The following is a 25,581-nucleotide window of genomic DNA, read 5'->3' on the forward strand; positions in this document are numbered from 1 at the left end:
GCCATTGCCTTCTCCAGGGGGTCTTCCCGACCCAGGGATTGAGCCCGGGTCCCCTGCATTGCCGGCAGATATTCTACCATCTGAGCCCTCAGGGAAGCCCTGCCATACTCGAAGCAATTTAATTTCTCTCCCACATTTTGCAAACATGCAAACACCTTGCCACCATCTAACTGAACCTCTTCCCTAGAAATCCCTGCTCACTTCATCTCTTACTGTACTTCCCAGACATCCAACACGCTGACGTGGGCCCTGTACCATCTTTCGAAGAACCCAGAGATCCAGGAAGCCTTGCATAAGGAAGTGGTGGGCGTGGTGCCTGCTGGGCAGGTGCCCCAGCACAAGGACTTTGCCCGCATGCCCCTGCTCAAAGCTGTGCTTAAGGAGACCCTGCGGTAGGATACTGTCCCTGGAAACAAGGGTCTGTGTGTGGAGGGGAGCTCAGAGAGAAGAGTGGGAAGTGGGGGCTGAGGGACTGTGGCCGGGATCAGAGACGAGATGGGAAGAGGGGACTGAGGGACCAGAGGGGTGTGGCCAGGAGGGTGGCCACTCTGACCCTCCTTGGATCCAGAGGCAGACCTGTACTTTCTTTTCCCTGCAGTCTTTATCCTGTGGTCCCTGTGAACTCCCGGGTTGTCGTGGACAAGGAAATTGAAGTTGGTGGCTTCCTCTTCCCCAAGAATGTGAGTGGGGCTGGAGAGCCAGGGTTCCCGGGGGGACCTCACAGACCTATGGTGATGCGCCCCCCAACCTGTATGTGCAGACCCAGTTTGTGCTCTGCCACTACGTGGTTTCCCGGGACCCTGACATCTACCCTGAGCCTGACAGCTTCCAGCCCCAGCGTTGGCTGAGGAGGAACCAGCCTGATGCCCTCAAAACCCAGCATCCGTTTGGCTCTGTACCCTTTGGCTATGGGGTTCGGGCTTGCCTGGGCCGCAGGATTGCCGAGCTGGAGATGCAGCTGCTGCTGACAAGGGTGAGTGGGGAGAGACTGGAGGGGTGTGTGGGCTAGGGGAGCTGACGGGGGAGGGAGGCCCAGGTGGGGGCATGCCGAGGAGGGCGGTGGATGGAGGCCACAGACTCTAAGCGCCCCTGTGCCTTTTACCTCCCAGCTGATTCAGCAGTATGAGATGGTCCTGGCCCCTGAGACGGGGGAGGTGACGAGTGTGGCTCGCATTGTTCTGGTTCCCAGCAAGAAGGTGGGCCTGCGTTTCCTGCAGAGACAGAGCTGAGCTGGGCCCTTGCTTCCTCCCTTCCCGGGCACACGAAGACGGAGAGAAAGTGCGTGCCAGGCACCAGAGGTTGGAGAACCTGTGTGCTTCCTGCAGATCCTGAGCTTTTTGCTATTTTGTATCATGTCCTCTCAGATAAAAGGCCGCTGCCATGGCACATTGCTAATCTTGGGGGAAAATACTGAATAAAGGGTTTTTTTAATTCATAACTGGAGATCTTTGTCATTCTTGTTGACAACCCAGCTCTTTCTGTGGTTGGGGAACACACTCTCCCACTTAGGAAACTTGGTGGGAGGCAGAGCCGCCTCCCTTCGTGGAAGCTGAGCACATCCTGTGATTTCCCAGAGCTCACAGAGAAGTCTTGGCTTACCTAGCATCGGCTGAGGCCCTGTCCAGGCAGAAGCTGCCGATCCACTCCTTAGGCACAGAGAGGACACCGTATTTTGAACAGAAAGTGCTTAGATACAGGCAGTGAGGTCACAAAAATGGTTGGAAGAGCTCTAGGATAGGCCTACAGGAATGATTCTAGGGGCACCCCTGGGGAGGCTCATCAGTCCGGGAAGCCACACTCAGGAGGATGGGGTTTGGGTAACTCACTATGACCATTGGCCCCAAAGCTACTCCATGTATCCCAGATCTGTGCTGACTAAACAGAAAAAGAAAAGATGCCCCCTCCTCCCAACCGCCCCTGACAGCAGAAGGGACAGGAGCTGCAGACGGTGGTCTCTGCCTCACGAACACCTTTCAGATCTCTTGCATACAGCTAAGAGGAAGAGCCTAGGTCCTACCTGGAACTCCAGTTTGGAGACGGTCTGGGGATTGTAGTCTTTAATTTTCCAGCCCCTTCAGTACAGGAAGCCAGCTAGAAGGAAAGTGGGTTGGCATGGAGATCCAGTGCCCAGTAACACAAGCCTGAAAAATCAACTAATCCCAGCCTCGAGGAGGCCCAGCCCCAGTGGGAAATTTCTGCTGAGTCACAGAAAGCTGGACTTTCTTATGTCTGTGGGGATTTGAGTTTGAGCCTATTAAAAAAAAAAAACAAAGCACATCATTGCCCTGATTAACATCCTTCCACGGCTCCTCTCAATCCTGAGGCAAGGTCTAAAGTCCTTACGGTGGCTTAGAAGGCTGGTGTTCCAGCAGCCTGCTCTCTGCACTTGTCCACCGCCTCCACCCTTTCCACAGCGGTGCCCCAATTCCTTGTATCTCCCCTGAGCACGTTCTGCTCTTTCCAGCCTCAATACTTGGTACTTCATGTCCTGTCTCCTTGGAACACCCTCTTCACCAACTGGCGTATCGTCTCAGAGAACTTGCTCTTCCTCAGGACTCAGCTCAAATGTCACCGCCTCTGCAAAGCCTTCCCTGACCTCTCTGGGCGAGCGCGAACACTTCCTCTTGTGCTATCCCCGTCCACCCATAAAACCAAGCACTCGGGGTGTTCATTGCATCCTAGGCCCGACTGTCTCCCTAGCCAGCTGGGAGCCCCATGGAGGGCACAATCCCAGTGTCTAACTCTGTGTCTGGCACAGATTTAATCAAGGTAATGAATAAATGTTGAATGAGAAGAGACTGGACTGGGAGGAAGGGAAGGAGAGTGGAGGCTACAGAGCTTTCCATATTAAAAAGAGAAACCTGGAGAGAACTGAGCGGGGATGCTTGATTACAAGCCCATGGCTCTCAAATCCACCAGTGTAGGGCTTCACCAGTGAGAGCTCTTTGTAAATGTACAGGATTGGGGCTGGGCACTGAGGGGGACAGGATCTCTGCACAAAGTTGACTGGAGCAGACTGCTGCCTTTCCCAGTGGGCTGCTCCTCCAGACCACCAAGGGTCAGCTGCCCAAACCACGGGGACCCCTCAATGCTCGAATTTTGGGTCAAGGGTGGAGGGGAGGAGGAAATCATGTGATGTGGCTGGGATTGAGGTTTTTAGCAGCTGCAGAAGAGTGTCAGGGTTCATGGTCTGTGGCACAGTTATTGAATTTATAGACTAATCTCACATCAAAATCTGATCTGTGAAGATCTGGTATATCTGTAGGTTAGAATAGTATTCAGCCATAAAAAAGGAATGAAGTACTGATTCATGATACATCATGGATGAACTTTGAAAACGTTATGTTCATGAAGGAAACCAGACACAAAAAGACCACATCTTGTATGATTCCATTGACATAAACATGTCTAGAATAAGCAAATCCATAGAGTTAGAAAGTGAGTTAGTGGTTGCCTGGATAAGTGTGTGGGGAGTGACTGCTAACAGATACAGAGTTTCTTTGGGGTGATGAGTGTGTTCTGAAATTGGATAGTGGTGATGTTTGCACGACTAGGTGAATATACTAAGTACTGCTGAATTGTACACATTGAAACAGTGAATTTAACAGTATGTGAATTACATCTCAATTTTAAAAAATCTGTAAAGACCAGTTTGGTGAGATTATTGTAGAAATAGCTGCCACTGGAAGTTATAACTCCAAAGATACCATAGAAAACTGAGGCAGCAGTGCCCTGCTGTACATCTGAAGGGCCTAAAATCCAGTCTCTAATCAGAAATCAGAGATGCAGAACTGAGACAAGAGCTCAGAGGAAGGGTGATGTAATGATGTCCTTGTGAGGCTGAATCAAAGAGCAGGCTATATCCCCTTACATTTCGGTGAAGTGTAGGCACAGCCTCAGAGGCTTCCCCCTGAAAGTGACAAGTGACAGGTTGTGTTCTAAAAGATGAGCTGAAGTGCTATTAACGTAGCTGTGAAACCTTGCCCAGAGTTTGCTACTGGAGAGTCCATAGACAGAGCTCTGGGAAGAAAAGTGTCAAAGACTCCTACTCTAAGCAGGAAAAGACAAAATTCAGTATGGGCATGGTCAGAGGTTGTCTCTTTATACTTGAGGTTCTTTACATTTTTTAAAATTTATTTTAATTGAAGGATAATTGCTTTACAATATTGTGTTGGTTTCTGCCATATATCAACATATATCAGCCATAGGTATACATATATCCTTCCTTCCTGAATCTTCCTCCCACCTCCCTCTCCATCCCACCCTTCTAGGTTGTTACAGAGCCCCGGCTTGAGTTCCCTGAGTCCCACAGCAAATTCTCACTGGCTATTTATTGAAATATGCCTATAGAAAAACAAATATGGCAGTTAGCATACATGAAGTTCTCTGGCTTTTCTTGGGAATTAAACATGACATCTCTCAGTTTATATGCCTAGACAAGACATTTAGTGTAAATGGAAAAAATTACTTTCTTTGTCAATGATTCATTCAAATATATAGAATATACCTATTGGATACAATGTTGTAAATAAACTCTGCTTCAATTAAAAAAACCCATAAGGCTTAGAAAGCATACACAGGGACTTCGTAGGTGGTCCGATGGTTAAGATTCCATGCTTCCAGTGCAGGGGTCCTGGGTTTGATCCATGGTCAGGGAACTATAGCCTGGAACCTGCAGCACAGTCAAATTTGAAAAAGAAAAACACACCCCACAGGATAGATATGATATAATATGTGGGCTCGTTCCCATGCAACTTTCTCTCTGGAGAGTGAAAAACCAGGACATCAGCCCTGGTTCCGAGCCATGTGGGGCATTGCTTCAAAGACGGACCCTGCTACACGCATCCTAGAGCCAGGCAAGACAGCTCTCCCTGGGTCCCCAAGGACACTCACTTGAGACAGCCCTTGGGGCACCCCCATCCCATCCTCCCACTTGAACCCAAGACCCAGGACCTTTCTAGGTGGGGCCAGAGCAGAACCAGCGCTGACCCACTGGTTACGGCAAAACCGGAAATGGAAGTTGAGTGTCTATGAAAAAATGCCTTCACTTTCTACCTGACTCATCAACACAGATGGCCCCACTCTGTTGCTCTGTGAGGTAAACAGGGTAGGATCATATTCTAGAAACATTAACCTCCCCGCAACAGCAGACCTGCAGTGCCTGTTATCACAGGGGAGGGGGTGACACAGCAAAGCCCAGCCCGACTCAATGGGGCAGATGGCAAGAACTCAAGACGCTTACGGTGCATTTGGAAGAATATATGACTAGAGCAAAAGGCCCCTTCTCTCCTCAACTGCGTAAAGATTCCTCAGGCTGGTGGGATTTGAGGGAGCAAAGAGACTATAGACTGACATTCGGCGGGAGGGCGGAGAAAAGGGCCCTGAGAAGGGAGCAGTGTCTGAAGTGAAAGGGGAGTATGACAAACACCCCAGAGGGGTTCAGAGATGCTCAGGGTAGGAAAGCCCTGGGCCCCGTGTTTCCTGGGTAGAGGCTGGGAAAACAGGAAAAGTTAGGGCAGACCAGACCCCTTGCTGTCTGTCTCAGCAGGTGGGCTTAGGATGGCCCCACAGAGCTTCCTGAAGTCTAGAGGGGTGTGGGACCAGGAGCTAGAATGTCCTTACACCCCAGCAGGCAGACCCAAAGAAGCTTCATGGTGGGAGGGAGGGGGCACCTTGCAGGGGCCACACCCACTGATGACCAACCAAGGGACTTGGAAAGGCAGATGTTTCAGCAGGTGCTGGCATGGGTGGATGATTGATGGCTGAGGAACAAAGTCTTACACCCCAAGCCTCCCCCATTGCTGAAGTTAACCCTGAGAAAATGTGGGAAGAGAACCCTCTCAATTGGACCCCCTTCAAATTGACTAAGATTAATTTCTACCACTTGGTGAAATGGAGTTCTTAAAATAAGTTAACATTCAGTGTTAGAAAAATTATATGTTTCTTACAGGTTAGAGTTTGGGTTCTGAATTGTACCCAGTACGTAAGTAACATTTTCTTTATCATTTTGTTATAAACAAATGATGGAAAAGACTTTTTGGTGGAATAACACTTCATAAGAAACAGAAACACCACTTGCAGTGTTTGTCAATTACAGATTTTCCTTTGTGTCTTTGAACTCAGAAAGGACGGGGGGGGGGGGGGGGGGGGGGGGGAGTCTTGCCACAAGTTCAGATCAGATGACCATAGCATTTTCTGAGTGAAAAGGACAAAGTCTGAGTTCATGGGCTGTTCGTTTCCTTTTTGTTGTCTCGATGGTTCATCCTCGGTGATCCAAATGCAGGCCCTCCCTGGGGACTGGGCACACTGCTCGATGATGAGAGCCAAGGTTGAGAATGGAGAAGGAATCCCACTCCAACCGGCAGCTCTGCAAAGCTGCTGCTCTGTGGGGCCCTGCAGTCAGCCCTGAAACGCAGTTCTAGGGGAGCAGGAGGGCAGTAATAAAGTCAGGAGGAACCGCCAGGGCAGCGTGCATGGGGGAGCTGGGGGCTTGGTGCCAGGTAATCCAGAAGCGGAGGAATCCAGAGCCCCTGTGTGAGTTCCAGAGCCCCTGACTGAGGGCTCCCCACCCCACTGGGGCCAGGTGGGGGAGAGCAGTGTGGGTGGCACGGAGCAGTCAGCTCCGGGGTAATCCTAGTGCCTCTAATTCCAAGAGCTCCGGGCTTGACTCAGCTGTTCTCTTTAATTTCATCATTCACGGTGGACCGGGCATTCCTGAGGGCTTCTGGGAGCACAGGCAGGGCAGGGGGCAATTGGGGAGGGCTAGGGAAGCCTGTGAGGGAAAGAGGAAGACTAAATAAGGAGGGGAGGTTGCCTTTCCAATAGGAGAACCTCAGGCTTGCCATCCTTTGCCAAGCAGGTGGAACCTGTGCCCCCACGCTCTGCAACCCCCTGGCAGATATGCTGCCAGGAAAGAGTGTGAGATCATGTCCAGTGGACTGTGATGATTACTTGGAGAGACAAGCTCTCTCCTTTCAGCCTTAGTTGAAACCTGGGTGTGGAAATTCCATTCAGCCCAGGTTTAGTAACTGGCTTCCTCCCAAGCAGGCGGAAATTGAACTGTGAGAGGGTGGGTGAATTTTCATGGGGGCCCCTGAAATCACATCGCTGCCCTTGCCTTTACTCCGGCCCCTGTCCACCCCTCTCATGAGGGCCTCCTTCACCTCAGCTGAGAACGGGATGAAACAGGGGCCCACAATGAGTGCTGACACTTGCTGTTTTCATGAGGCTGCTCAGCTCCGAGCTGGGCCCCTCCCCTACTCAGCGGGCCCCAATCTGAGATGCGGGTTCCCCAGGGAGTCTGAGGTCAGTGGTACAGAGCAGAGCCTACCTGAACAAGAGCGGAACCCACAAAAGGGGGTGGGGGAGGTGAAGGCCGAGTCCCCGGCTCCCTTCACTGCTTCCAGGTGTGGAAGGTGGCCCAAGAGTGAGGACTGCGATGTGTTCAGGCCCCGAGGGCGTCGATGCCAGCGGGGCTGAGCACTAGAGCTTGAAGGATGTCGGAGAGGGACACCACGCCCAGCAGGTGCTGAGTTTCATCCACAAGCACCAGCCGGTGCACCTGTGGGTCCACAGAGGCTCCGTGAGGGGGCAGCATCATGTGGCTACAGCAGCCGAAGAGGTTGGCACCGAGAATCAGGGCCAACAATTTAACATAACTGGAAGAGCAAGAGAGTGTCTCCCAGTAAACTAGTGTCTCCCAGTTAGCAGGAGCTCTGCCTGCCCTGGGGTGGTCAGCGGCTGGGGCCCTTGGCCCGAGGGCTCCAGTGACAGCACCTGTTGCAGGCCAATGTGGACACCCAGAGCTTGGCCATGTGATGGGAGGATGGGGTACGTGCCTGATGGATAGCGCGAGCTGGAGCTGCTCATGAGAAGGTTGGCCCCACGTGTTGGGAGCGTGTCTAAAGGGGCGTGGGGTACCTGCTCCCGGGCAATCCGGTCGATGACTTCCCCCAAGGTCTCGTGGGGCTGGCAGGAAAGGACTCCCTCCAGACACAGTGTCCTCCGCCTCAGGGCTTCTCCCACACTTATGTCCAGGTGGTTGTATGTTTGTTGGGCTGCCAGGTGCTGGGCAGGGAGGGAACAGCATTCTTCATCAGTCCTCAGCCAGGTTCCAGCCCCCCAAGGCTCAAGGACCCCCTAGTTGTCAGATACTCCCTCCCCCACCAATCCTCACACCACAGCCTCCCGGTGGCGCCCCCAGCTCCCCACCATCCCCCCAGGCACTTACAATCACATCAAAGCGGGAGTAGAGGCCCACGACCTGTCCTGCAGGAGTTGGAGAGGCAGGGAGGAAGGTGAGAGAAAGACAGGGAAAAGGTTCAGGTCAGAACCAGGATGCTGTGCAAGGGTCAAGAGTGGGCTTTCAGAATGAACTCCTCAACATCCTCTCTACCCCTCCAGGTTACTGGCTTTATAACAAGGCATCAGGCTGCCACCACCCTGAACCCAGGGATCAAACAGTGTCTCCGAGACGGACACCTGACACCATGCCTCCCGATGTGACAAGATATGAGTACGTGGCATCACTTCTAAGATAGTCTAGCCTCAAATATATAGCCTGAATCTGCGTGAGCCTTTAGATCTAATTTTCAGTTTATAGGAAACACAGGAACAGAGGACCAATATAAAGGCCACCTGCAGAAAGTGAACAGGCAGATCTCTGGAAACAGGACATGCTACAGAATCCAGGCTTCCCATCATCAACACCATGAAAATTAAGCGGGGAAGGAACTGTTCTAGAATAAAAGACACTTAAGGGATAAAAGAAGCAACTTCAAAGCATAGACCTTAATTGGATCCTGATTTGAACAAATCAACTGTAAAAAAATAATTCTTGGGAAAAATGGGGAAATGAGAGTTAGGATAGGATTTTAGATAACATTAACACATTATTCATAATTTCGTCAGGTGAGTTAGGAAATATACTTATTTAAGAGATGCAGATGAAGTGTTGAGGTGAAATGACATGATTCTATACTTTACTTTAAATTACTTCAGCATAAAAAAAAGAGGTAGAAGTGGTTATGGCAATGTATTAACAACAGTTAATCCAGGGGGATCTATGAGGTTCATTACACAGTGTTCTCTACCATTTTTATACATTTGAAATTTTTCGTAGTCAAAAATAAAGTAAAACATTTCTTGATAGCCAACTTCATTATGCTAATTTTTAAATTTGAAGCAGTTTACAGCTGATTCTCAGAGCCAGAACCTGACGTCTGGCTTAGAGAGGGTAAATAATTGATCCAAGGCTCAAAACACGCAGAGACCTCCAGCCCTGACTCCATCCTGGGTCTCAAGCTAAGGTCACATAGACTCTGGCTCCCCACAGCTCCACCCCAGCCAGAATCCTCATCCTGGGTGTAAGTACCAGCTTCATTGATCACCGGCAGCGCAGACACACGCCGGTCCACAAAGATGTCCAGTGCAGTGAGGATGGGTGCTGTTTCCAGCACCACAGCCAAGTCTCGGAATGTGCCAATGCCCAGATCTTGGATGGTGCGGGAGAGGAAGGAGGGCCGGGGCAGCAGGGTGCCCTGCTTGGGTTGGAGACAGGTAGGGTTCAGGGTGGAGTAGCTAGATGCTCCCTCCCAACCCCTAGGGCAGAAGCCTTCTCTGCCCTTCTGGTCATCCCCTGAGGCTGGGCCCAGGCTCACAAAAATGTGCAGGAACTTGAGAAGCCGTTTGTGTGTGAGGATGTGCAGCACGGCGCCTGAGACTGGGTCCAGGACTGGCAGGCGGTGGATACGGTTCTTGATGAGGGTGTAGACGGCTTCAAATAGGCTGCAGAAGTGGAAGCAATGAGGCTGGGGCTGCCTGGGGAGAGGTGCCTTTACCCCAGTCCCAGGGAAGGAGGACAGGGTGCTGAGGCTGTCTTATTTGCAGTCCGCCAAGAATGAGCCCATGACTTCAGAACTGAGGAGCTGGCGAAGGGGGGTCTGGGCAGGGCAAGGAGGCTCAAGTGATTGTCTGGGGATGCTTACCTGTCACTGGGAGAGATGGAGACCAGAGGCTTGAAGCAACCTTGAAGGTAGATCTCTGCAGAAAAGGAGAGTCAGGGCAAGGGAGCTGGCCACCCTGTCTCACCCAGCAGTCCCCAGGCTAGCTCTCCTCCTTTGGGTACTCTGAACTCCCTATTACCCTTCCCCTGCCCCCTCCAGGAAATCCCCCCTGCCCATCCTCTATCCTGGGTCCTTGTCCCCACACACCCTCAGCCCCTTTGCAGGACTATTTACCCACTCACCCCTCCAGGTCTCAATCTTGTGTTCTTCAATCTCATAGATCTGGACCTAGAACATCAACAGAGCTCCCCGATTCAGATGTAGGCTCCCTGAAATCCCTCCGCCCCAGCCCAGATGGGTCCCCCTAGGACCCTGAGCCCACTCCTCACCAGGGGGGACCGGTAATAGCGATGCAGAACCAAGATGAAGTCTGTGATAGTCAGCATCCCTGCCGGGGTGCGGAGGGAAGAGAGAGGAGTGGGGTTCACCCTGGGCCCTGCGGCAGGAGGCAGGTGGAGGGCTCAGCCCCTTCTCCATCAGCTGGTCACAGCTGTCCCACAGATGGGGTTCTCCCAGCCAGCCTGTTCCCCCCAAGCCAGGACCCTGCCCCAGAGCTCAGCCCCAGAATCACCCCACAAGGTCCCCCCTTTCCCCTCCCTGGCCCCTCCTCACCCACAAAGCTCTGCTTCTTGCTGTCCCAAAGAGGTGCGGCCCGAACGCCATTGGCCACCAGGGCAAAGAAGGCCTTCTTGATCTGAGCCACAGGAAGAACAGTTGAGGGTGAGTTGCTCACTGCCCCTGAGTCCCCTGTCCTGACCAGGGGCTTTCCAAGGGGCCTTCTAACAGGCCCTCCCCTCCAGGAGCCTGCCTGCCACTTGACATGACCCTTGTGGGCACATTTGCTACAGAGATGAGGCTGCAGGTGGCCGGGGGCATTAGGTATCCCCTTAACAGGCATACCAGGGCGTAGGAGACAAGCCCAGTATTTCTACACCAAAGTCCTAAGTGTACAGATGCATGCAGGATAATTTTTGCCAATCTAAATACTAGAGGTGTAATTATCTGATATTTACAAAATATTTTTCTCTAAATATATTTTACATTGACTTATTTTGGCCTCATCAGTGGCAATACTATCCATACATGCTGGTTGTAGCTTTCTAACACATATCAAAATAAATACAAAGCTACCAAATTAAATATATTTGTTCATATATTGCTAGAATCAAAGTGAACTGTGGGTCATAGATATACCTTGTTTTTACACTACACTCTGCTCTTCGATACACAGCGAGAAGAAAATGCTTTCTATACAATTTGGGGTGTGAAAAAATGCTCCCAGTCATCCTGGATTGGCTCAGAAGTCCTCTGAAACTTGTAGGGTAAAGCAGGCATTCCTGTCCCCATTTTAGAGATGAGCAAAGTAAAAAGACCTACCCCAAACCCTATAGATACTGAGTTGTAGAGCTGGGATGACAATTAGGGGGTCCACACAGAGAGCAAAAGCTCCCCTCCCCCGGTCTCCATGGTGCCAAGAAGGAATTCTGGAAGGGACTTGTAGCCAGGCAGGGCTGGCAGGGCATCCTGGGGGCTGTGAGTATGCAGGTGGGGCAGAGTGGCAGCCTCACCTGTAGCATGGTGTCGAAGATGACTAGCTTGGAGCTGGTTGCCATGGCATCGTAGCAGGTGTGCTCCTGCATGAAGTGCATGTAGATCTGGGCCCCCGGCTTCCGCAGCTCGTCGTCCCAGCCCAGCCTGAGTGCCGGCACCTGCGGGGACGGGCACTGGGCCGGCCTCTCTTCCACCAGGCCGAGCTCATTCCCCCATGCTTCTGGGGCTGAGAACTCTATGCCCAGATCCAGATCATCTGTGTTGGAGCCAGAAGCAGAGGCTGAACAGTCAGAGGGGAGGCTGTCTCGCTCTGTTGTGGGGGTGCCCACCCCAGACGAGGGAGTGGCTTTGGCCAAGGGTGTGGCCTTGGGGAATGTGGCCTCCAGCCTGGTGGACTCAGCAGCTGGCCTGGACTGGGGACCTGTTCAGGAGGAGAGGACAGTAACTCCACCTTCCAAAGCATGTTCCCATCTGTTGTCTCCCTTCATCCTCAGAGCAGTGTGGGAAGCCTGGATGCTGAGGTCCCCACTTTGCGGATGAGAGCCAAGAGAGTCACAGCAGAGGGTGGCTCTGTCCTGAGCTGGTCATGCTGGGCCCCCGGATCAGCACTGCAGCTGCCCTCTCTCATGTGGGGAAACTGAGGCCACAGGATGTCATATGTCTGTGTTATGGAGGGATCCAGGGCAAGGCCAGCTCCAGTCTCGGGGACTTTCCACTGCCCCCAATCCCATCTCCCCAGAACTGGCCGTGGCCTCACCTCCCTTCAGGCCTGGGAGCTCCCCTTCCTCTACAGCCTCCTGGCTTGTCCATCTTGAGACCTTGGTCCCCTGTTCCCCAAGGCTTATTTCTGCGCTGGTGGTCATGGCTGGTGATGGCCATGAAGTGCTGTCTCCTTGCTCTAGGAAGCTCATCTCTGGAAGGGGGAATGGGGCCTGTTTGGTTAATGGGGGGTAACACAATAAAACAATTGAAATGTTGTTAACAATAATATTCACTATTTGCAAACGTCCAAAGGTCTTTTCCTCCAATGTATTTGTCATTCAAACCTCATAGCAATCTTATAAGGGAGGCATTAGTATCATCCCTATTTTACTAATAAGGGACCTGAGATCAGAGATGTTAAGCAATTTGCCACAGATCACACAGCTAACATGTGATAAAGTCAGGAGGCTCCAAATCTTCAGACTCTAGATCCAACCCCCTCCTTTCTTCTTCTGAAAGAGGAAGGAGGAGGGCCGGAAAAGGAGGAAGAAGAAGCAAGTAGGAACAAAGAAGGAAAAGGAGAAGAAGACAGGCTAGTGGGATGGGGGTGATGCGGAGCCTAGAGACATGAGAGGAAAGGAAATGGAAGAGGCTGGAGCCGTGAGAAGGGGCAGCCCCACCTACCTTGATGCTCGGGTCCCCCAAAGCTGCTCCAGGAGGGGGTCTGTGTGGAGAAGAGTGACTGAAGGGGTGGGGAGAACATCCTATACTCAGAACCACAGGAGCTGCCCTTCCCGCCACACATGCACAACCACACACCACCCCCCAACAAACACACAAACACCCACCCTGAAGACACACATAAACCCATACAACCTACCCAGACACTTACATACACTCAGAAACTCGAATACTCAACCCTCCCCAGACACACACTCGAGCACAGAGACTCACACCAAGAATATACACATGCAGACAGCCTCCTGCTCCTATACACAGAGAAAATCGTGGTCAAACACACCCACATGCACACACACACGTGCATATCCATGCGGCAGGGTGCTCTCAGCCCTGTGGCCTCAGCTGCCCCAGCTCCCAGCCCCCCGGGACCCCGGTACCCTGCTCAGCGCGTGCTCCAGCTCGGCGGGCTCCATGAGCGAGTGCGCAACACTGTATCTGGGCAGCACTATTCTGGGCCCGGCCCCTGGCACCCTGCCCTCCCGGATCGGGTTCTCTCTGATTGGGTGTCGGGCACTGGGGAGGAAGGGGTCCACCCGCGCCCGCAGCTGCTCCAGCCCTGAGGCCTGGGGGCTGCTGGGGAGGCGAGGGGAGAGGCGCACCTGGAATCTTGATGCCTGGTTCTGTCTGCCTCCTGGGTGTCCGATGATGGGAGAGAAGAAAAACCCTGCTGTGGGGGGAGGGTGGGTGCTGGGATGGGAGGAGAGGGTCTCTCAGAGCCCCGGGGTTTCTTCTCTGAGGGCCCCTCTCTTCTTTGTCGGGTGCCAAAGGAGGAAAAACAGAGGCAGTTGAGCTGAACTCTCTTCCTTGTACAAACCTGGGTCACGGGTGGTGCTGGAATTAGAAAGGGCAGGTTGCAGCCGGCTGGCAGGTTGGGGATAAGAGGTTTGTGCGTGGTCCTGGGAGAGTGGCCAGTGTGTGTCCAGATGTCACTATTCGAGTCCCAGGGGCCCATTCTTCTCTAGGTGAAGGAGCTGGGACTGGATGGCTCAGGCAGGTGGGGAGTCCCGAGAATCTCCTTGACGGTGTGTGGTGGGCTTGCACGTGTCTCCAGTGTGAGGGACACCTGTTTGTACCTGTGGAGGTAGACCCAGGTGTGCAGGGGCCACTGTCCTCCCATTCCTCTGTGTGTGCTGTTTCTATGTCTCCCGGGGCCAACAGGATCCCAGCTGGCTCCGGTGGCTGCCCACCCACCTCCCCCTTCCTTAGCATTCCTGGGGCCTGAGTCAGTGTCCAAATCGGGAATGCTGACCCAGCTGCTCCAGCTCTCCTCTTGGCCCCCCTCCCCTTCCTCTTCTCTTTCCAGCCTCTTCCATCCCTGTCTCACCAGGGAGTGAACGGATGCTCAGTAATGGGTTACCGGATTTCTTGCTGATTTAGTGAACGTATTTCCCATCACCCCTTAAAGCCCCTGTATTGCCTATGGGGATGGTGGAGGAGAACAGAGCCAGGAAGAGGCTTGCCTGTCATGTGGGTCTTGGTCAGTACTGGGGACGGGTGCAGTTCCCCTTCTGCAGGGCCCCTGCGGCTTGTTTCTGTCTGGTCCCAGATGATGGAATAGCAAAGGCACAGCCAATGGGACATTTCAAATGGGGGAAAGGTCACATGGACCATCCCTGGAGATAGGTAGTGCCTCAGTCCTGTAAAGCCCCGTCCCCTTATCCTCTGGACACCTTCACAGCCAAGCCAGATATAGAACACGTGCAGCTCACACCACTGCCTTTTCCTACAATACCTCATCCTCCCCTTTACCTCAGACATATTTTACCTGCAAGACCAGAAGCAGGGGCTCCTCTTCCAATAAAGCCTCCCTTGACTGCATCACCCTTATTGTGGTTGTTCAGTCGCTCAGTCACTCAGAGTGTCTGGCTCTTTGCGACTCCATGGACTGCAGGACACCAGGCTTCCCTGTCCTTCACCATCTCCAGGAGTGGTGGTTTGCTCAATCACCCTCATTGCACTGACCCTAGAGCCACGCTCTGTATGCACATCTCAGGGTACACTGGGCTGGCACTCGCATAATTATTCACGTGTGAATGTCTTTTAATCTCTTAGTAAACGTTGGGTACCGTGATGACCACAATATGTTGGTTGGATGTGAGGGAAAAATCTGTTTTGGGGTCAGATCGACCTTGTTAAAATTCTTGTTCTGCCATTTGACCTTGGAAAGCATTGCTTGTTTTCTCTGAGCATGTTTCCACGAATGTAAAATGAGGATAAAAGCATTCTGTGCCAGACACTGCCAGTTGCTTCCTAATAACTCTTTCTCTCTTTTGCTTTTGTAATAGAATCACTTGAATTTTAACTGGAATGGCTGCCTATAACAAAGACTTAAATTCCCAGCCTTTGCAGTTAAATATGGCCTTGAGACTTAATTTGACCAATGTGAGTGCTAGTGATGGGAGCAACTTCGGGATCAGGCCTTAAAAGAAAAAGCACGAGTTCCTTTCCTCCTCTGATGGCTGGAATGCTAATGTGATGGCAGGAGCTAGCGCAGCTATCTCACAGCCAAGATGGAAAATGCTTGTTCAAGGTTTCAGAGTCACCCTTCCAGGTTTAGATTGTCTGGAGACTACAACACTAGAGAAATAAACTCCTTTGTTTAAGTCATCCTTAAATTGAGTGTTTGTTATAGCAACCAAACATGTATCCTAACTAATGCAAAATCTGATATCTGGAAGTGACACTGCTTTAAAAGCCTAAAATAAGTGGCATTGGTTTGGGAATTGGACTTCAGGTAGCAAAGAAAAGTATTGCACGCTGGTAAGCTGATGACCATTGTTATGTTTACAGCAAAACATATGATCTGTCATCTATGATGCCTTGAAAGGTCATCATATGCTAACAGAGCCTGTAACTATGGAAACTAGCATGTATTGGCTTCTGCTGGATGCTACAGGCAAGGTCCTGTAAGAGAAATGCATCCAGGCAGCGAATTGTAAGTGGTGGCTTGACAGAGGCAACCTTAGCAAGGGTTCCAAACCTTTCTCAAGTGCACCCAGTTCTGTAGATAATAGAAACCAGTCCCATGGGCAAAACAGGAAAGTTCTCTGGTGGCTCAGACAGTAAAGAATCTGCCTGCAATGCAGGAGACCCGGGTTCGATCTCTAGGTTGGGAACCCCATCCCCTGGAGAAGGGAATGGCAAACTCACTCCAATATTCTTACCTGGAAAATTCCATGGACAGAGGAGCCTGGTGGGCTACAGCCCACGGGGTTACAAAGAGTCAGACATGACTGAGTGACTAACACTTTACAACCAAGCATATTTTTTTGACAACCTCAAGGTAGCCACCAGCAGTTCAAGAGAGAATGGGAAGAACGCCAAGTCCAGAATAATCAAGCAGGAAAATGATGAGACATTTGGCTGTGGTTACATAAATATGAAGTCAATCAGAAGCCTTGGGAGACTTTGAGGGTGCAACATTGGCAGAGAAACTATAAGCCTGGTCAGCAAACACTAGTTTGCTCCCCCACCCACCCAATAGTCCCTAGCCCTTGAAATCTGCACCAGCAGAAAGAGGGCTGTGTAAGGTCCGCAAGGACGGCCGTGTTCACCAGCAGCCTAGGGCATGTTGCATGAGAAATAACTTCCAGGAGGCAATGGCAGAAGCCACTACGAGAGTAGAAAGCTTCCCTCCCAGACAGCAGGACCAGCAGTGGCTGGATGAGGCGCCCTAGAACCGACTCCTCTGTGGGGAAGCCGTGCTGCAATTCCTGTCCAGCTGGATTTAGTTATTGCTAAAGATCAGGTGACTGCCCAGTGTTTGCCATTCTTTGTGTTCTGGAGTTTATCCTGTTTCTCCTCCTGTTATCTCGGGGAGGGGGAGGGCCAGATTACCTGCCTTTTGGTTCACAGGGCTCTAGACACTGAGAATTCCATCCACACCCAGGCCCTCAGAAATTCTCAGTTCTGAGCTGGAGCTGGGTCTAAATGGAACTCTGCCTTGCCTCTCTTCATTGTTATTATTGTTCAGACCCCCAGTCATGTCCGATTCTTTGCAACTCCATGGACTGCAGCACGCCAGGCCTCCCTGTCCCTCACTGTCTCACGGAGTTTGCCCAAGTTCATGCTCATTGCATTGGTGATGGCCTCGACTCTGGTGGCTCAGACGGTAAAGAACCTGGCTCTCTTCAGAGGGTGCTAAATGCAGGGTAGGCTGAGGGGTGGCCCAGTATGGGCTCTGGCAAAGCAATAGTTACTTTCCCCTTCTTCTTCCTCTACTGGTAATTCCCCACAATTTCAATGAAGTGCAGGATTATATTTCCCAGCTTCCTTTGCAGATAGCATGGCCATGTGACTAAGCTTGACCAATGGGATCTGCACAGCAATGTTATCTGCAACCTCTAAGGATGCCCTCAGGAGGAAGGGGCAGATTTCCCTCCTCCTACTGACTGGAATTATGATATGATGGTGGGAGCTGGACTGGTCATTTCAACTCATTGGTGGAAGGTTGAAAATAATAGAATCTCATCCAGTCCCCATCTCTGAACTGTTATGTTATAAAAAGAAGTAAACATCTATCGTGTTTAAGGCACTAATCAATAGAAACTTTGCTACAGCAGCCAAGCCTCTAACTAATGTATTTACATGACAGGATCGGGGTAGGGTGAGAAATTACAAGTGTATATAATGATGCTTCATATGTATGCAGTGCTAAAGATCTGCCAGACACTGCAAAACACATTGTGGGCAGTATCCCAGGTAGTCCCTCACAGTCCTATGTGGTGAATGCTTTACTGCTATGATTCTACAAATCACAAGATCAAGGCACAAGGGATTAAGTAACTTGATCAAAATCCCAGAGCTAGTGAAATGAAAGTGAAAGTCACTCAGTCATGTCTGACTCATTGAGACTCCATGAACCATGCAGTCTATGAAATTCTCCAGGCCAGAATACTGGATTGGGTAGCAGTTCCCTTCTCCAGGGGATCTTCCCAACCCAGGCATCAAACCCAGGTCTCCCACATTGCAGGTAGATTCTTTACCAGCTGAGCCACCAGGGAAGCCCAAGACATTGCCCAGGGTCAAACCCAGTGTTTCTGAACTAGTACCACACTCTCAGCCACTAAGTGTAATATAAACGAAGCATAGGCCTGGCATGTAATATATGCTCAGTAAGTGGTTACTATAATTACTACCTCACTACTTGCTTCCAGTCCCCCTAACCCTCTAGCTACAAGGTTCTGAAAGCAGGCAGGCTGGGGGTGGGAGTAGGTGGGGGGGAGGTCTCTGATTCTCCAGTAGTCATTTCATGGTGGCACTGGGGTTGGGATGAAAGAGGGCCAGGTTGGGGCACACACCAGCCCTGCCCAACACTAAAATCATAGTGAATTTCCAGTTGTGAAAAAGGAGCTCCCACACCTGCTCTTGCGGCCAGCCCAGCCCCACCCATCCTCTTTGGCTGGGCGAATCAGCAGAAGGTACTGGCTTTGGTTGGGAAATAAATACTCCTTGGGTATTAGAGTTTAGTCTCTGGTCATGGTGTCATATTTCTTGAAACCCTCCTTCTCGGCGCCATCTCAAAACTGGGTGTAATAAGGACACTGGCCTCTGACCCTACGGTGAAATTGGCCACCATCTCTGGATCACTGATTTGTCTAGGACATGGGGTTGGGATCCTGTTTAAGTGTTATTTTTATATTAGAAGGAGTAAAGCAGCTGGAGTGGGTCAAGGGGATAGCCTGGATGAGACCATTATTGATAAATCACAGATGGGGTCCCCTGTGCCAGAGTGGTTGGGAGGCTGTGAGAGCAACCTTCATGTCAGTCACCCAGACCCCAGCTCCTGAGCTGTCTGTGTGTGGCTGAAACCAGGCAGCTTCTATGCCAGTGTCCCAGGGACCTGGACTGAACAAGCACCTTGTTACTACAATTTAGTCAGCCCCACAGGCCCCATTACTGGGCCTTTTTCTGTCAACTGTTGGAGATTGAAATGGACAGATGGTGCTTTTGTCTACCCAGGATCCATTTCACCCCTCTTTTGGCAACCCCCCAAGTTTTCATTCAGGGAACCACATTTCCTCCAATTTAAGAGCATCTGAATCTCAGAGGAAACCACCCATCGGTTCCAGGAAGTATACAGCTGACTCAGACTTAGCCAATGAGCACATCAGATTCCCCTGACCACAGTGAAGGGGCATGGACTGAATTAGCCCAATAGAGGTGAACCCTGGGAGTTCTGCTACAGGTAATGGGGACTCTTTCCCACTGGGTTTGGAGCTATGAGGATGTATGTGTGGAGATTCTGCTACCACACAGAACAGAGCTGCTTGAGAATGAAGACCAAAAAAGAGAGTAAAAGAACAAGGATATAATAAGAAAGATCAGGTCCTTTTCACATTCATTGGGCCCCTGGATCAAACTGTACCTGAAGACTTTATACTGGTTTTTTTTTTTTTCTGTTACATTAACCAATAGAATCTTTTTGTTGTTGTTGTTGTTTTTAATGCAGTTTGAACTGAGTTTTCTGTCACCTGCAGCTGAAACAACCCTGATACCAGATTTAATAAAGAAAACAACCCCAAGACACTTGCGAAAGCTGCTGGGCATGATGTTTATTCACTGGATTTTCCCAAGAAAAAAGAGCACATTTGAAAACACAATTAGAGTAATCAACAAGACGTCAGGGGATAGCAGGCTAAAAGTTACTTTGATAAAATTTAGTAAAAGAATAATTGGAATGGGACAAAGTTAAAGAAGGAAGGCCTCATAAAGAAGATGAGTTTGGACATAGAAATAATCATCATGACAACAGCAACTGTTTGCTGAACCCTAACTATGGACTAGACACCAAGTTAAGCAGTTGACATATGTGAAGGGATAATATTTTGAAATAATATCCAAATTGAGGGGTACTTCTTTCTCCCTAGTAGTCCTTTGCTCGTTCAAGTTTCTCTGCTTATAGTCTCAAGGAAGAAATGATACAATATAAAGAAGAGCATCTTCTGGGTTTTGAGTTTCAAAAATGATTTAGTCTTCTGGGAATACCTTTGGCTTAAACAAAAGATTTGAGAGCTTTGACAGGCTAGGTTATTGAGAAAACATATTCCACTAAAAACACTTAGTGAATAACAAGCATCTTCTAAAAAGCACAGAAAATATAAGATGGTAAAGACTAGACCCAACTGAAAGGAAAATAGACACACAGCGAAGTTAGAGAGAAAAGAGGTGGCTTTGCTCTAGGGCAGAGGCCCGAAAACTCTGGGATCTAATGCCTGATAAATCAAGGTGGAGCTGATGCAATAATAATAGAAATAAAGTGTACAATAAATGTAATGTGCTCGAATCAGCCCAAAACCATCTCCTACCAACCCGGGTCCATGCAAAAATCGTCTTCTACAAAACTGGTCCCTGGTGCCAAAAAGGTTGGGGACCACTGCTCTAGAGCATCTGCCAATTCTAGCAAAGGCCATATGGGGTTATGGAGGCCAAGGACTCATACAAGTTGGGAATATGTAGGAGATCCCATCTATTAAAAAACTGGGATCTCAAAAAACCACATCCTCGAAGTGTACTCCAGAAGCAAGCAAGGTTGGCAGCCATGGTCTTCCCCATCTGAGTGGTTCAGGGAGTGTCAAGGTTCAAATTTGGTTTAGGATATGGGAAGGTCAGTAATGACCTCAAGGCCTGGCAGAAGCAAACAACAAATGCTCTCTGGAAAGAGTTATCTCTTCCAAAACCACAAATAATTCCAACAACTTCCAGCACATAGTTGAAAATAAATAGATATACAAGGAAACTAGGAATTATGAACAAGAGCCAGCATAAAATACACATAGCAGGAATAAACCCGAAAGAATTTCAGAAACTGGAATTACAGACACTTTATTCATAACAAATACTTCTTATGTTTAATAAAATAGGAGACAAGTTTGAAAAAGCCTGGAGCAAATGTGAAGCTATAAAAAGCAGAACACTTTTTTTTTTTTTTTTAAGCAGGGACTTCCCTGGTGGTCCAGTGGTTAAGAATCTACCTGCCAATGCAGGAGACACATGTTCGATCCTTTGTCCAGGAAGATTCCACATGCTGAAGGTCAACTAGGCTGTGCCCTAGAGCCCATGCTTTTCAACAGGAGAAGCCACTGCAAGGAGAAGCCCATGCACTGTAACTAAGAGTAGCCCCTGCTCGCTGCAACTAGAGAACGCCTGCACGCAGCCATGAAGATTAAATAAATAAGATAAAAACGTAGAAACTTACTTAAAATTTTTTTTAAAAAAGCAAATAGGAACTTCCCTGGTGGCTGAGTGGCTAAGACTCTGAATTCCCAATGCAGGGTTTCCAGGTTTGATCCCTGGTCAGGGAACTGGATCCCACATGCCGCAACTAAAGATTTGAAGCACTGCAACTAAGACCTGGAGCAGCCAAATAAATACATTTTTTCTTTAAAAAAAAGCACATAGAACTAGAAATGAATGAGGAATACACAAATGAAAGCAAAAACTTAATAAATGAGTTTAACAACAGATGAAGCGCAGCTCGAAGAGAAAACTGAATATTGAGTCAGGATTTACCCACAGTGTAACACAGAAAGTTTAAAAATTTGTAAAAATACATATGAAAAAGAGTGAGAGGCGTGAGGTTAAGTTGAAAAGCCAACAACATATTTAAATAGAATCTCAGAAGGTAAGTAGAGAAAGAAAGGGGTAAGAGTGCTGTTTGAAGAGATCAGTTGATATTTGCTGTAACTGATAAACGATAATCATCCCGAGATTTGAAAAGCCTATGAATCCCAAGAGGATAAATGAAAGAAACCCACATGTAGAAACATCATAATGAGAACTGCAGAAAATTGAAGACAAAGAGAAAAAATGTGAAAAAAATGACAGTCTAATAGTTGACTTCTTAGTAGAAAATGGAAACCCAGAACTGAGTACAGTACCTTCAGAGTGCTGAAAAAAGTAACTTCCAACTTATAATTTTATACAAAGAGAAAATTTATAAGGAAGAGAAAAAAATTTTTTTATGACAAGCAAAAACAGAGAGTTCATCTCAGGAAAGGAAATTTCTAAAGAATGTGCTTCAGAAAGAAAGTGATCCCATATGTTAGATATGAGAAATAACAAGGAAAATGGTTTAAAAAAAACAGATAAATCTAAATGAATCATAACTGCAGAAAACCACATTAAGCCTAAGAATTATAATGTCCTGTGAGATTAGAATTAAAATACTGCCAACCATAACATACAAATCAGAAGTGGTGAAAATGGAGTATATGAAATACTTAAAAATCTCTGTGTTATCTGGGAAGAGGAAAAAGTTTTGATTAACTTTCAATTTTTATTTATTAATCATGCATGCTGTAATGTCTAGGAAAAGCCCTAAAAGAACAGAAACAGAGCCAGCAAATAAAAGAAGGAAGAGAGAGAAACAACAGAACAAATGGGACAAATAGTACCTATGAAGGATTTCAGAAGATAAATATGAAATAGAGTGAGACTTCTGTAACCCCAAGAGGGGATAAAGATCTCGTGGTTTGGCAGGAAGAGAAGAGTTAGATGGGAAGCAAGGGTGAGCAGCTGCTGGTCCTTGAAGAGGGATGGCCTACCTTTTGCCTCCTTCTCACACCCCCTAACCCCTCGCCCTGGCTAGTGTGTTAGGTATCTGAGGGCAGAGGTGGCCTGTGCTCAATTCCGAGATAAAATCCGAAGTAGGAAGTGTCACACGGTGTTATGCGGGGAGAGGGGCCCTTAGGTCACTTTACAGAGTTTCCCCAAACCCAGCATGGTAAGAGCAGCATTCCTTGGATCCTAGCATCCAAAAGCTCTGCAGGAGACCAAGCTGTTGAAAGTCACGTGACTTTGATCTAGCCTAACATCCACGTGGCAAGAGTGTTTATTGTGAGACCAAGAGTGGGACAGAAATGGAGAGACAGAGAGACAGAGGCAGAAGATGGGAAGGAGGAACAGCATGACAGCAACCTATATTGTCCATCAGCTAAGGACCACTTGGTGTGATGGATGCTTCTGTGGATGCCCAGGTGGATAGCTGATGACTGAGAACCCAAATACCTACGGCATTCCAACCTCAGCTTTGCGTAAGTACTCAGAAACTTAGACACAAACCCAGGGGAGTTGAGGAGACCCTGATTTCATTGAGATTAAATTTCTCAGAAGGCAGGCTGTATCAGTATCAGGCACAAGTCATAGAAAACTCAATTCAAATTGGTTTAAACAGGATGGAGATTTGCTGGTTCACTTGACAGGGCATCTGGGGGCAAGCTGAGCTTCCAGTGATCTTGATCCAGTGGCTTGGATATACTTCCCCTTGATTGTCTTAGTCGTGGTTTCCCCTGGCGCCAGCTTCAACTACTCAGGTAGCGGCAGCAGTTTTGAACTCCTTATTGATGCCCAACCACACCCAGAAGAAAAGAGACCATCTTTTCTATACTTTCTTTTAAGAGAAGGAAATACCTTCCAAAAATCCTCCGCAAACTGTTTGTATCCTATTGGCCCAAACTGAGCCACGTACTTATTCTAGAACCAATCCCTATAACCAGCAGAACACAATTGACGTTAAGACTCAGTTCAGTTCAGTTCAGTCACTTAGTCATGTCCGACTCTTTGTGACCCCATGGACTGCAGCATGCCAGGTGTCCCTGTCCATCATGAACTCCCAGAGCTTGCTCAAACTCATGTCCTTTGAGTCAGTGATGCCATCCAGCCATCTCATCCTCTGTTGTCCCCTTCTCCTCCTGCCTTCAATCTTTCCCAGCATCAAGGTCTTTTCCAGCGAGTCAGTTCTTCACATCAGGTGGCCAAAGTATTAGAGCTTCAGCTTCAGCATCAGTCCTTCCAATGAATACTCAGGACTGATTTCCTTTAGGATGAACTAGTTGGATCTCCTTGCAGTCCAAGGGACTTGCAAGAGTCTTCTCCAACACCACAGTTCAAAAGCATCAATTCTTTGGCACTCAGCTTTCTTTATAGTCCAACTCTGACATCCATACATGACTTCTGGAAAAACCATACCTTTGACTAGACGGACCTTTGTCAGCAAGGTAATGTAAGACTAGTCAAGGCTCATCCTTGACAAAGGTCAATCCTCCTAGTGGCATGGCTGGTACAAAATAAGGAGGAATGGAATGGATTCACAGGAAGACCACAACTACAGTCCTCCCCTTTAGTTGTCCAATATTCACACTCACCCTCCATGCTTCATTACACACACTTCAGAAACGCTCCATACCTAATGAAATGTGCTCCAGCCCTACTGAAAAAAGCACCACCCAAACTTCATCTCATTATGTATCCAGGTGCAAACCCAGCATTTCTGGGAGATGTGCAGGTCTCTCCATCGAGTCAGCTATGTGCACATGGATTTAAGAGAAACTGGGTGGGGGAATGAAGTGATTGTTTCTTGTTACATGCGTTTAGAAAACTCTGAGTCTCAGCCTCCTCAGCTATTAAATGAGATTAAAAATGTCTGCTATGGAGGCTGTGAAACTGACTTAAACTAAGAAACGACAAAAGGAAACAAATATGAGTTGTGTATATTCACTTCTCACCTGCTGAATATAATAACCATGCTGCTTTTGCATCTGATATGCCAAAATCCTGGAGCTCAAAGTGATACTCTTTGATTAGCAAAAGACCTATTATTTTTCCCCTGGGATTAACCCTTCCCCCAACTCCTTCTCTGAGCTTGAGTCTGTTCTGCACACCGTCAGTTCTTTCATGTTGGGCTAGGGTCCCATGGCCCTTTGCACTGGCCACCCTCTCCATTGGCCGAGGTCACCCCACTGCCCATACCACTGACTATTCCACTTCCTTACTCCTCTGACCACAGACCTCTGAGGCTTCTGTCTCTCTCTTTGGCCAACAGAAATTTTCCACCTACTTCAGATCAGCTATTTCAAAATGGTTTCTCACAGTCAAAATTCTGACCCCCTAGAAATATCCTTCATTCCCTTGTACCAGAGCCGCCTTCTTCCCAGAGTCTCAGGGTGTGGAGTGCAGACTAGATTATGGTCAAGTAAAGTCTCACTTCCTCGGCTTCCCAGGTGGCGTTAGTGGTATAGAACCTGCCTGCCAATGCAGGTAGACATAAGAAACTCACTGGGTCAGGAAAATCCCCTGGAGGAGAGCATGGTAACCCACTCCAGTGTTCTTGCCTGGAGAATCCCATGGAGAGAGGAGCCTGGAGGGCTACAGCCCATGGGGTCACAAAGAGTCAGACACGACTGAAGCGACTTAGCATATATGCACACACACAGCCTCACTTCCCACCTGGCTTTGCAGCATCCTCCAGCATCCCAGCCCTGCTGCCCAGTACAGACTTCTTTCACAGGCTGTGACTTTGCCTCTGGGCTTGTTAGCTGGCTCGCTTTCCCCTGGGCGCCCTTCCTAGTCAACCTTCTTCAGCAAAGCCCAGCCCACCAGCTGCATATGTTTAAAGGCCAATGACAGCCCAAGTTTTCTCTTGCAGAGGCCCTGGGTGGCATGCAAACTCAAGGGACTTCTGTCCTGAGAGGTCCGATTAGTCCACCTAGAAGCACAGAGAGAGGTTTTTTGAGAAGTCTGGGCC

The 25,581-nt window shown here is 49.1% G+C and overlaps 2 protein-coding genes across 12 annotated transcripts in view; one reads left to right on the forward strand and one right to left on the reverse strand.

Moving 5' to 3' along the window:
* CYP27A1 (cytochrome P450 family 27 subfamily A member 1) overlaps window positions 1-1,438 on the forward strand; it is a 39,200-nt gene extending 37,762 nt beyond the window's left edge. The window contains exons 6-9 of the mRNA XM_020904766.2: window positions 226-392; window positions 599-680; window positions 761-973; window positions 1,110-1,438. Of these exons, the coding sequence (XP_020760425.2) occupies window positions 226-392; window positions 599-680; window positions 761-973; window positions 1,110-1,229 (582 nt within the window). The 3' untranslated portion in view covers window positions 1,230-1,438. The remainder of the gene's footprint in view (window positions 1-225; window positions 393-598; window positions 681-760; window positions 974-1,109) is intronic.
* Window positions 1,439-6,136: 4,698 nt separating this feature from the next.
* Window positions 6,137-15,114, reverse strand: PRKAG3 (protein kinase AMP-activated non-catalytic subunit gamma 3). 11 transcript variants are annotated; one of them, XM_070458649.1, is made up of 15 exons: window positions 14,824-15,114; window positions 13,658-14,131; window positions 13,002-13,041; window positions 12,373-12,528; window positions 11,633-12,036; window positions 10,677-10,758; window positions 10,394-10,452; window positions 10,247-10,292; window positions 9,987-10,041; window positions 9,660-9,786; window positions 9,374-9,542; window positions 8,231-8,268; window positions 7,921-8,067; window positions 7,331-7,561; window positions 6,137-6,772 (listed from the first exon to the last, which is right to left on the reverse strand). In XM_070458649.1, exons 4-14 carry the CDS (start codon window positions 12,524-12,526, stop codon window positions 7,445-7,447), a joined length of 1,398 nt encoding a protein of 465 aa, XP_070314750.1. In that variant the 5' UTR covers window positions 12,527-12,528; window positions 13,002-13,041; window positions 13,658-14,131; window positions 14,824-15,114; the 3' UTR covers window positions 6,137-6,772; window positions 7,331-7,444. The 11 variants fall into 11 exon arrangements, with proteins under 11 accessions (XP_070314750.1, XP_070314749.1, XP_070314748.1 ...); XM_070458648.1 differs by having other exon boundaries at window positions 12,373-13,041; window positions 13,658-13,889; window positions 14,824-15,113; XM_070458647.1 differs by having other exon boundaries at window positions 12,373-13,041; window positions 14,824-15,113.
* Between the last annotated feature and the right edge of the window lie 10,467 nt (window positions 15,115-25,581).

The sequence above is a fragment of the Odocoileus virginianus genome, chromosome 30 (genome assembly GCF_023699985.2).
Source record: "Odocoileus virginianus isolate 20LAN1187 ecotype Illinois chromosome 30, Ovbor_1.2, whole genome shotgun sequence".
Lineage (NCBI taxonomy): Eukaryota > Metazoa > Chordata > Mammalia > Artiodactyla > Cervidae > Odocoileus > Odocoileus virginianus.

Excerpts from the sequence above, each read along its gene's own strand:
- PRKAG3 (XM_020904770.2), bottom strand. The coding sequence starts at position 13,188 with ATGGGTTTATGTGTGTCTTCAGGGTGGGTGTTTGTGTGTTTGTTGGGG. Across the intron at positions 10,453-10,676 it reads CAAGAAGCAGAGCTTTGTGG|GGATGCTGACTATCACAGAC; the intron begins GTGAGGAGGGGC and ends GCACCCCGGCAG. Across the intron at positions 9,787-9,986 it reads TCCATCTCTCCCAGTGACAG|CCTATTTGAAGCCGTCTACA; the intron begins GTAAGCATCCCC and ends CCACTTCTGCAG.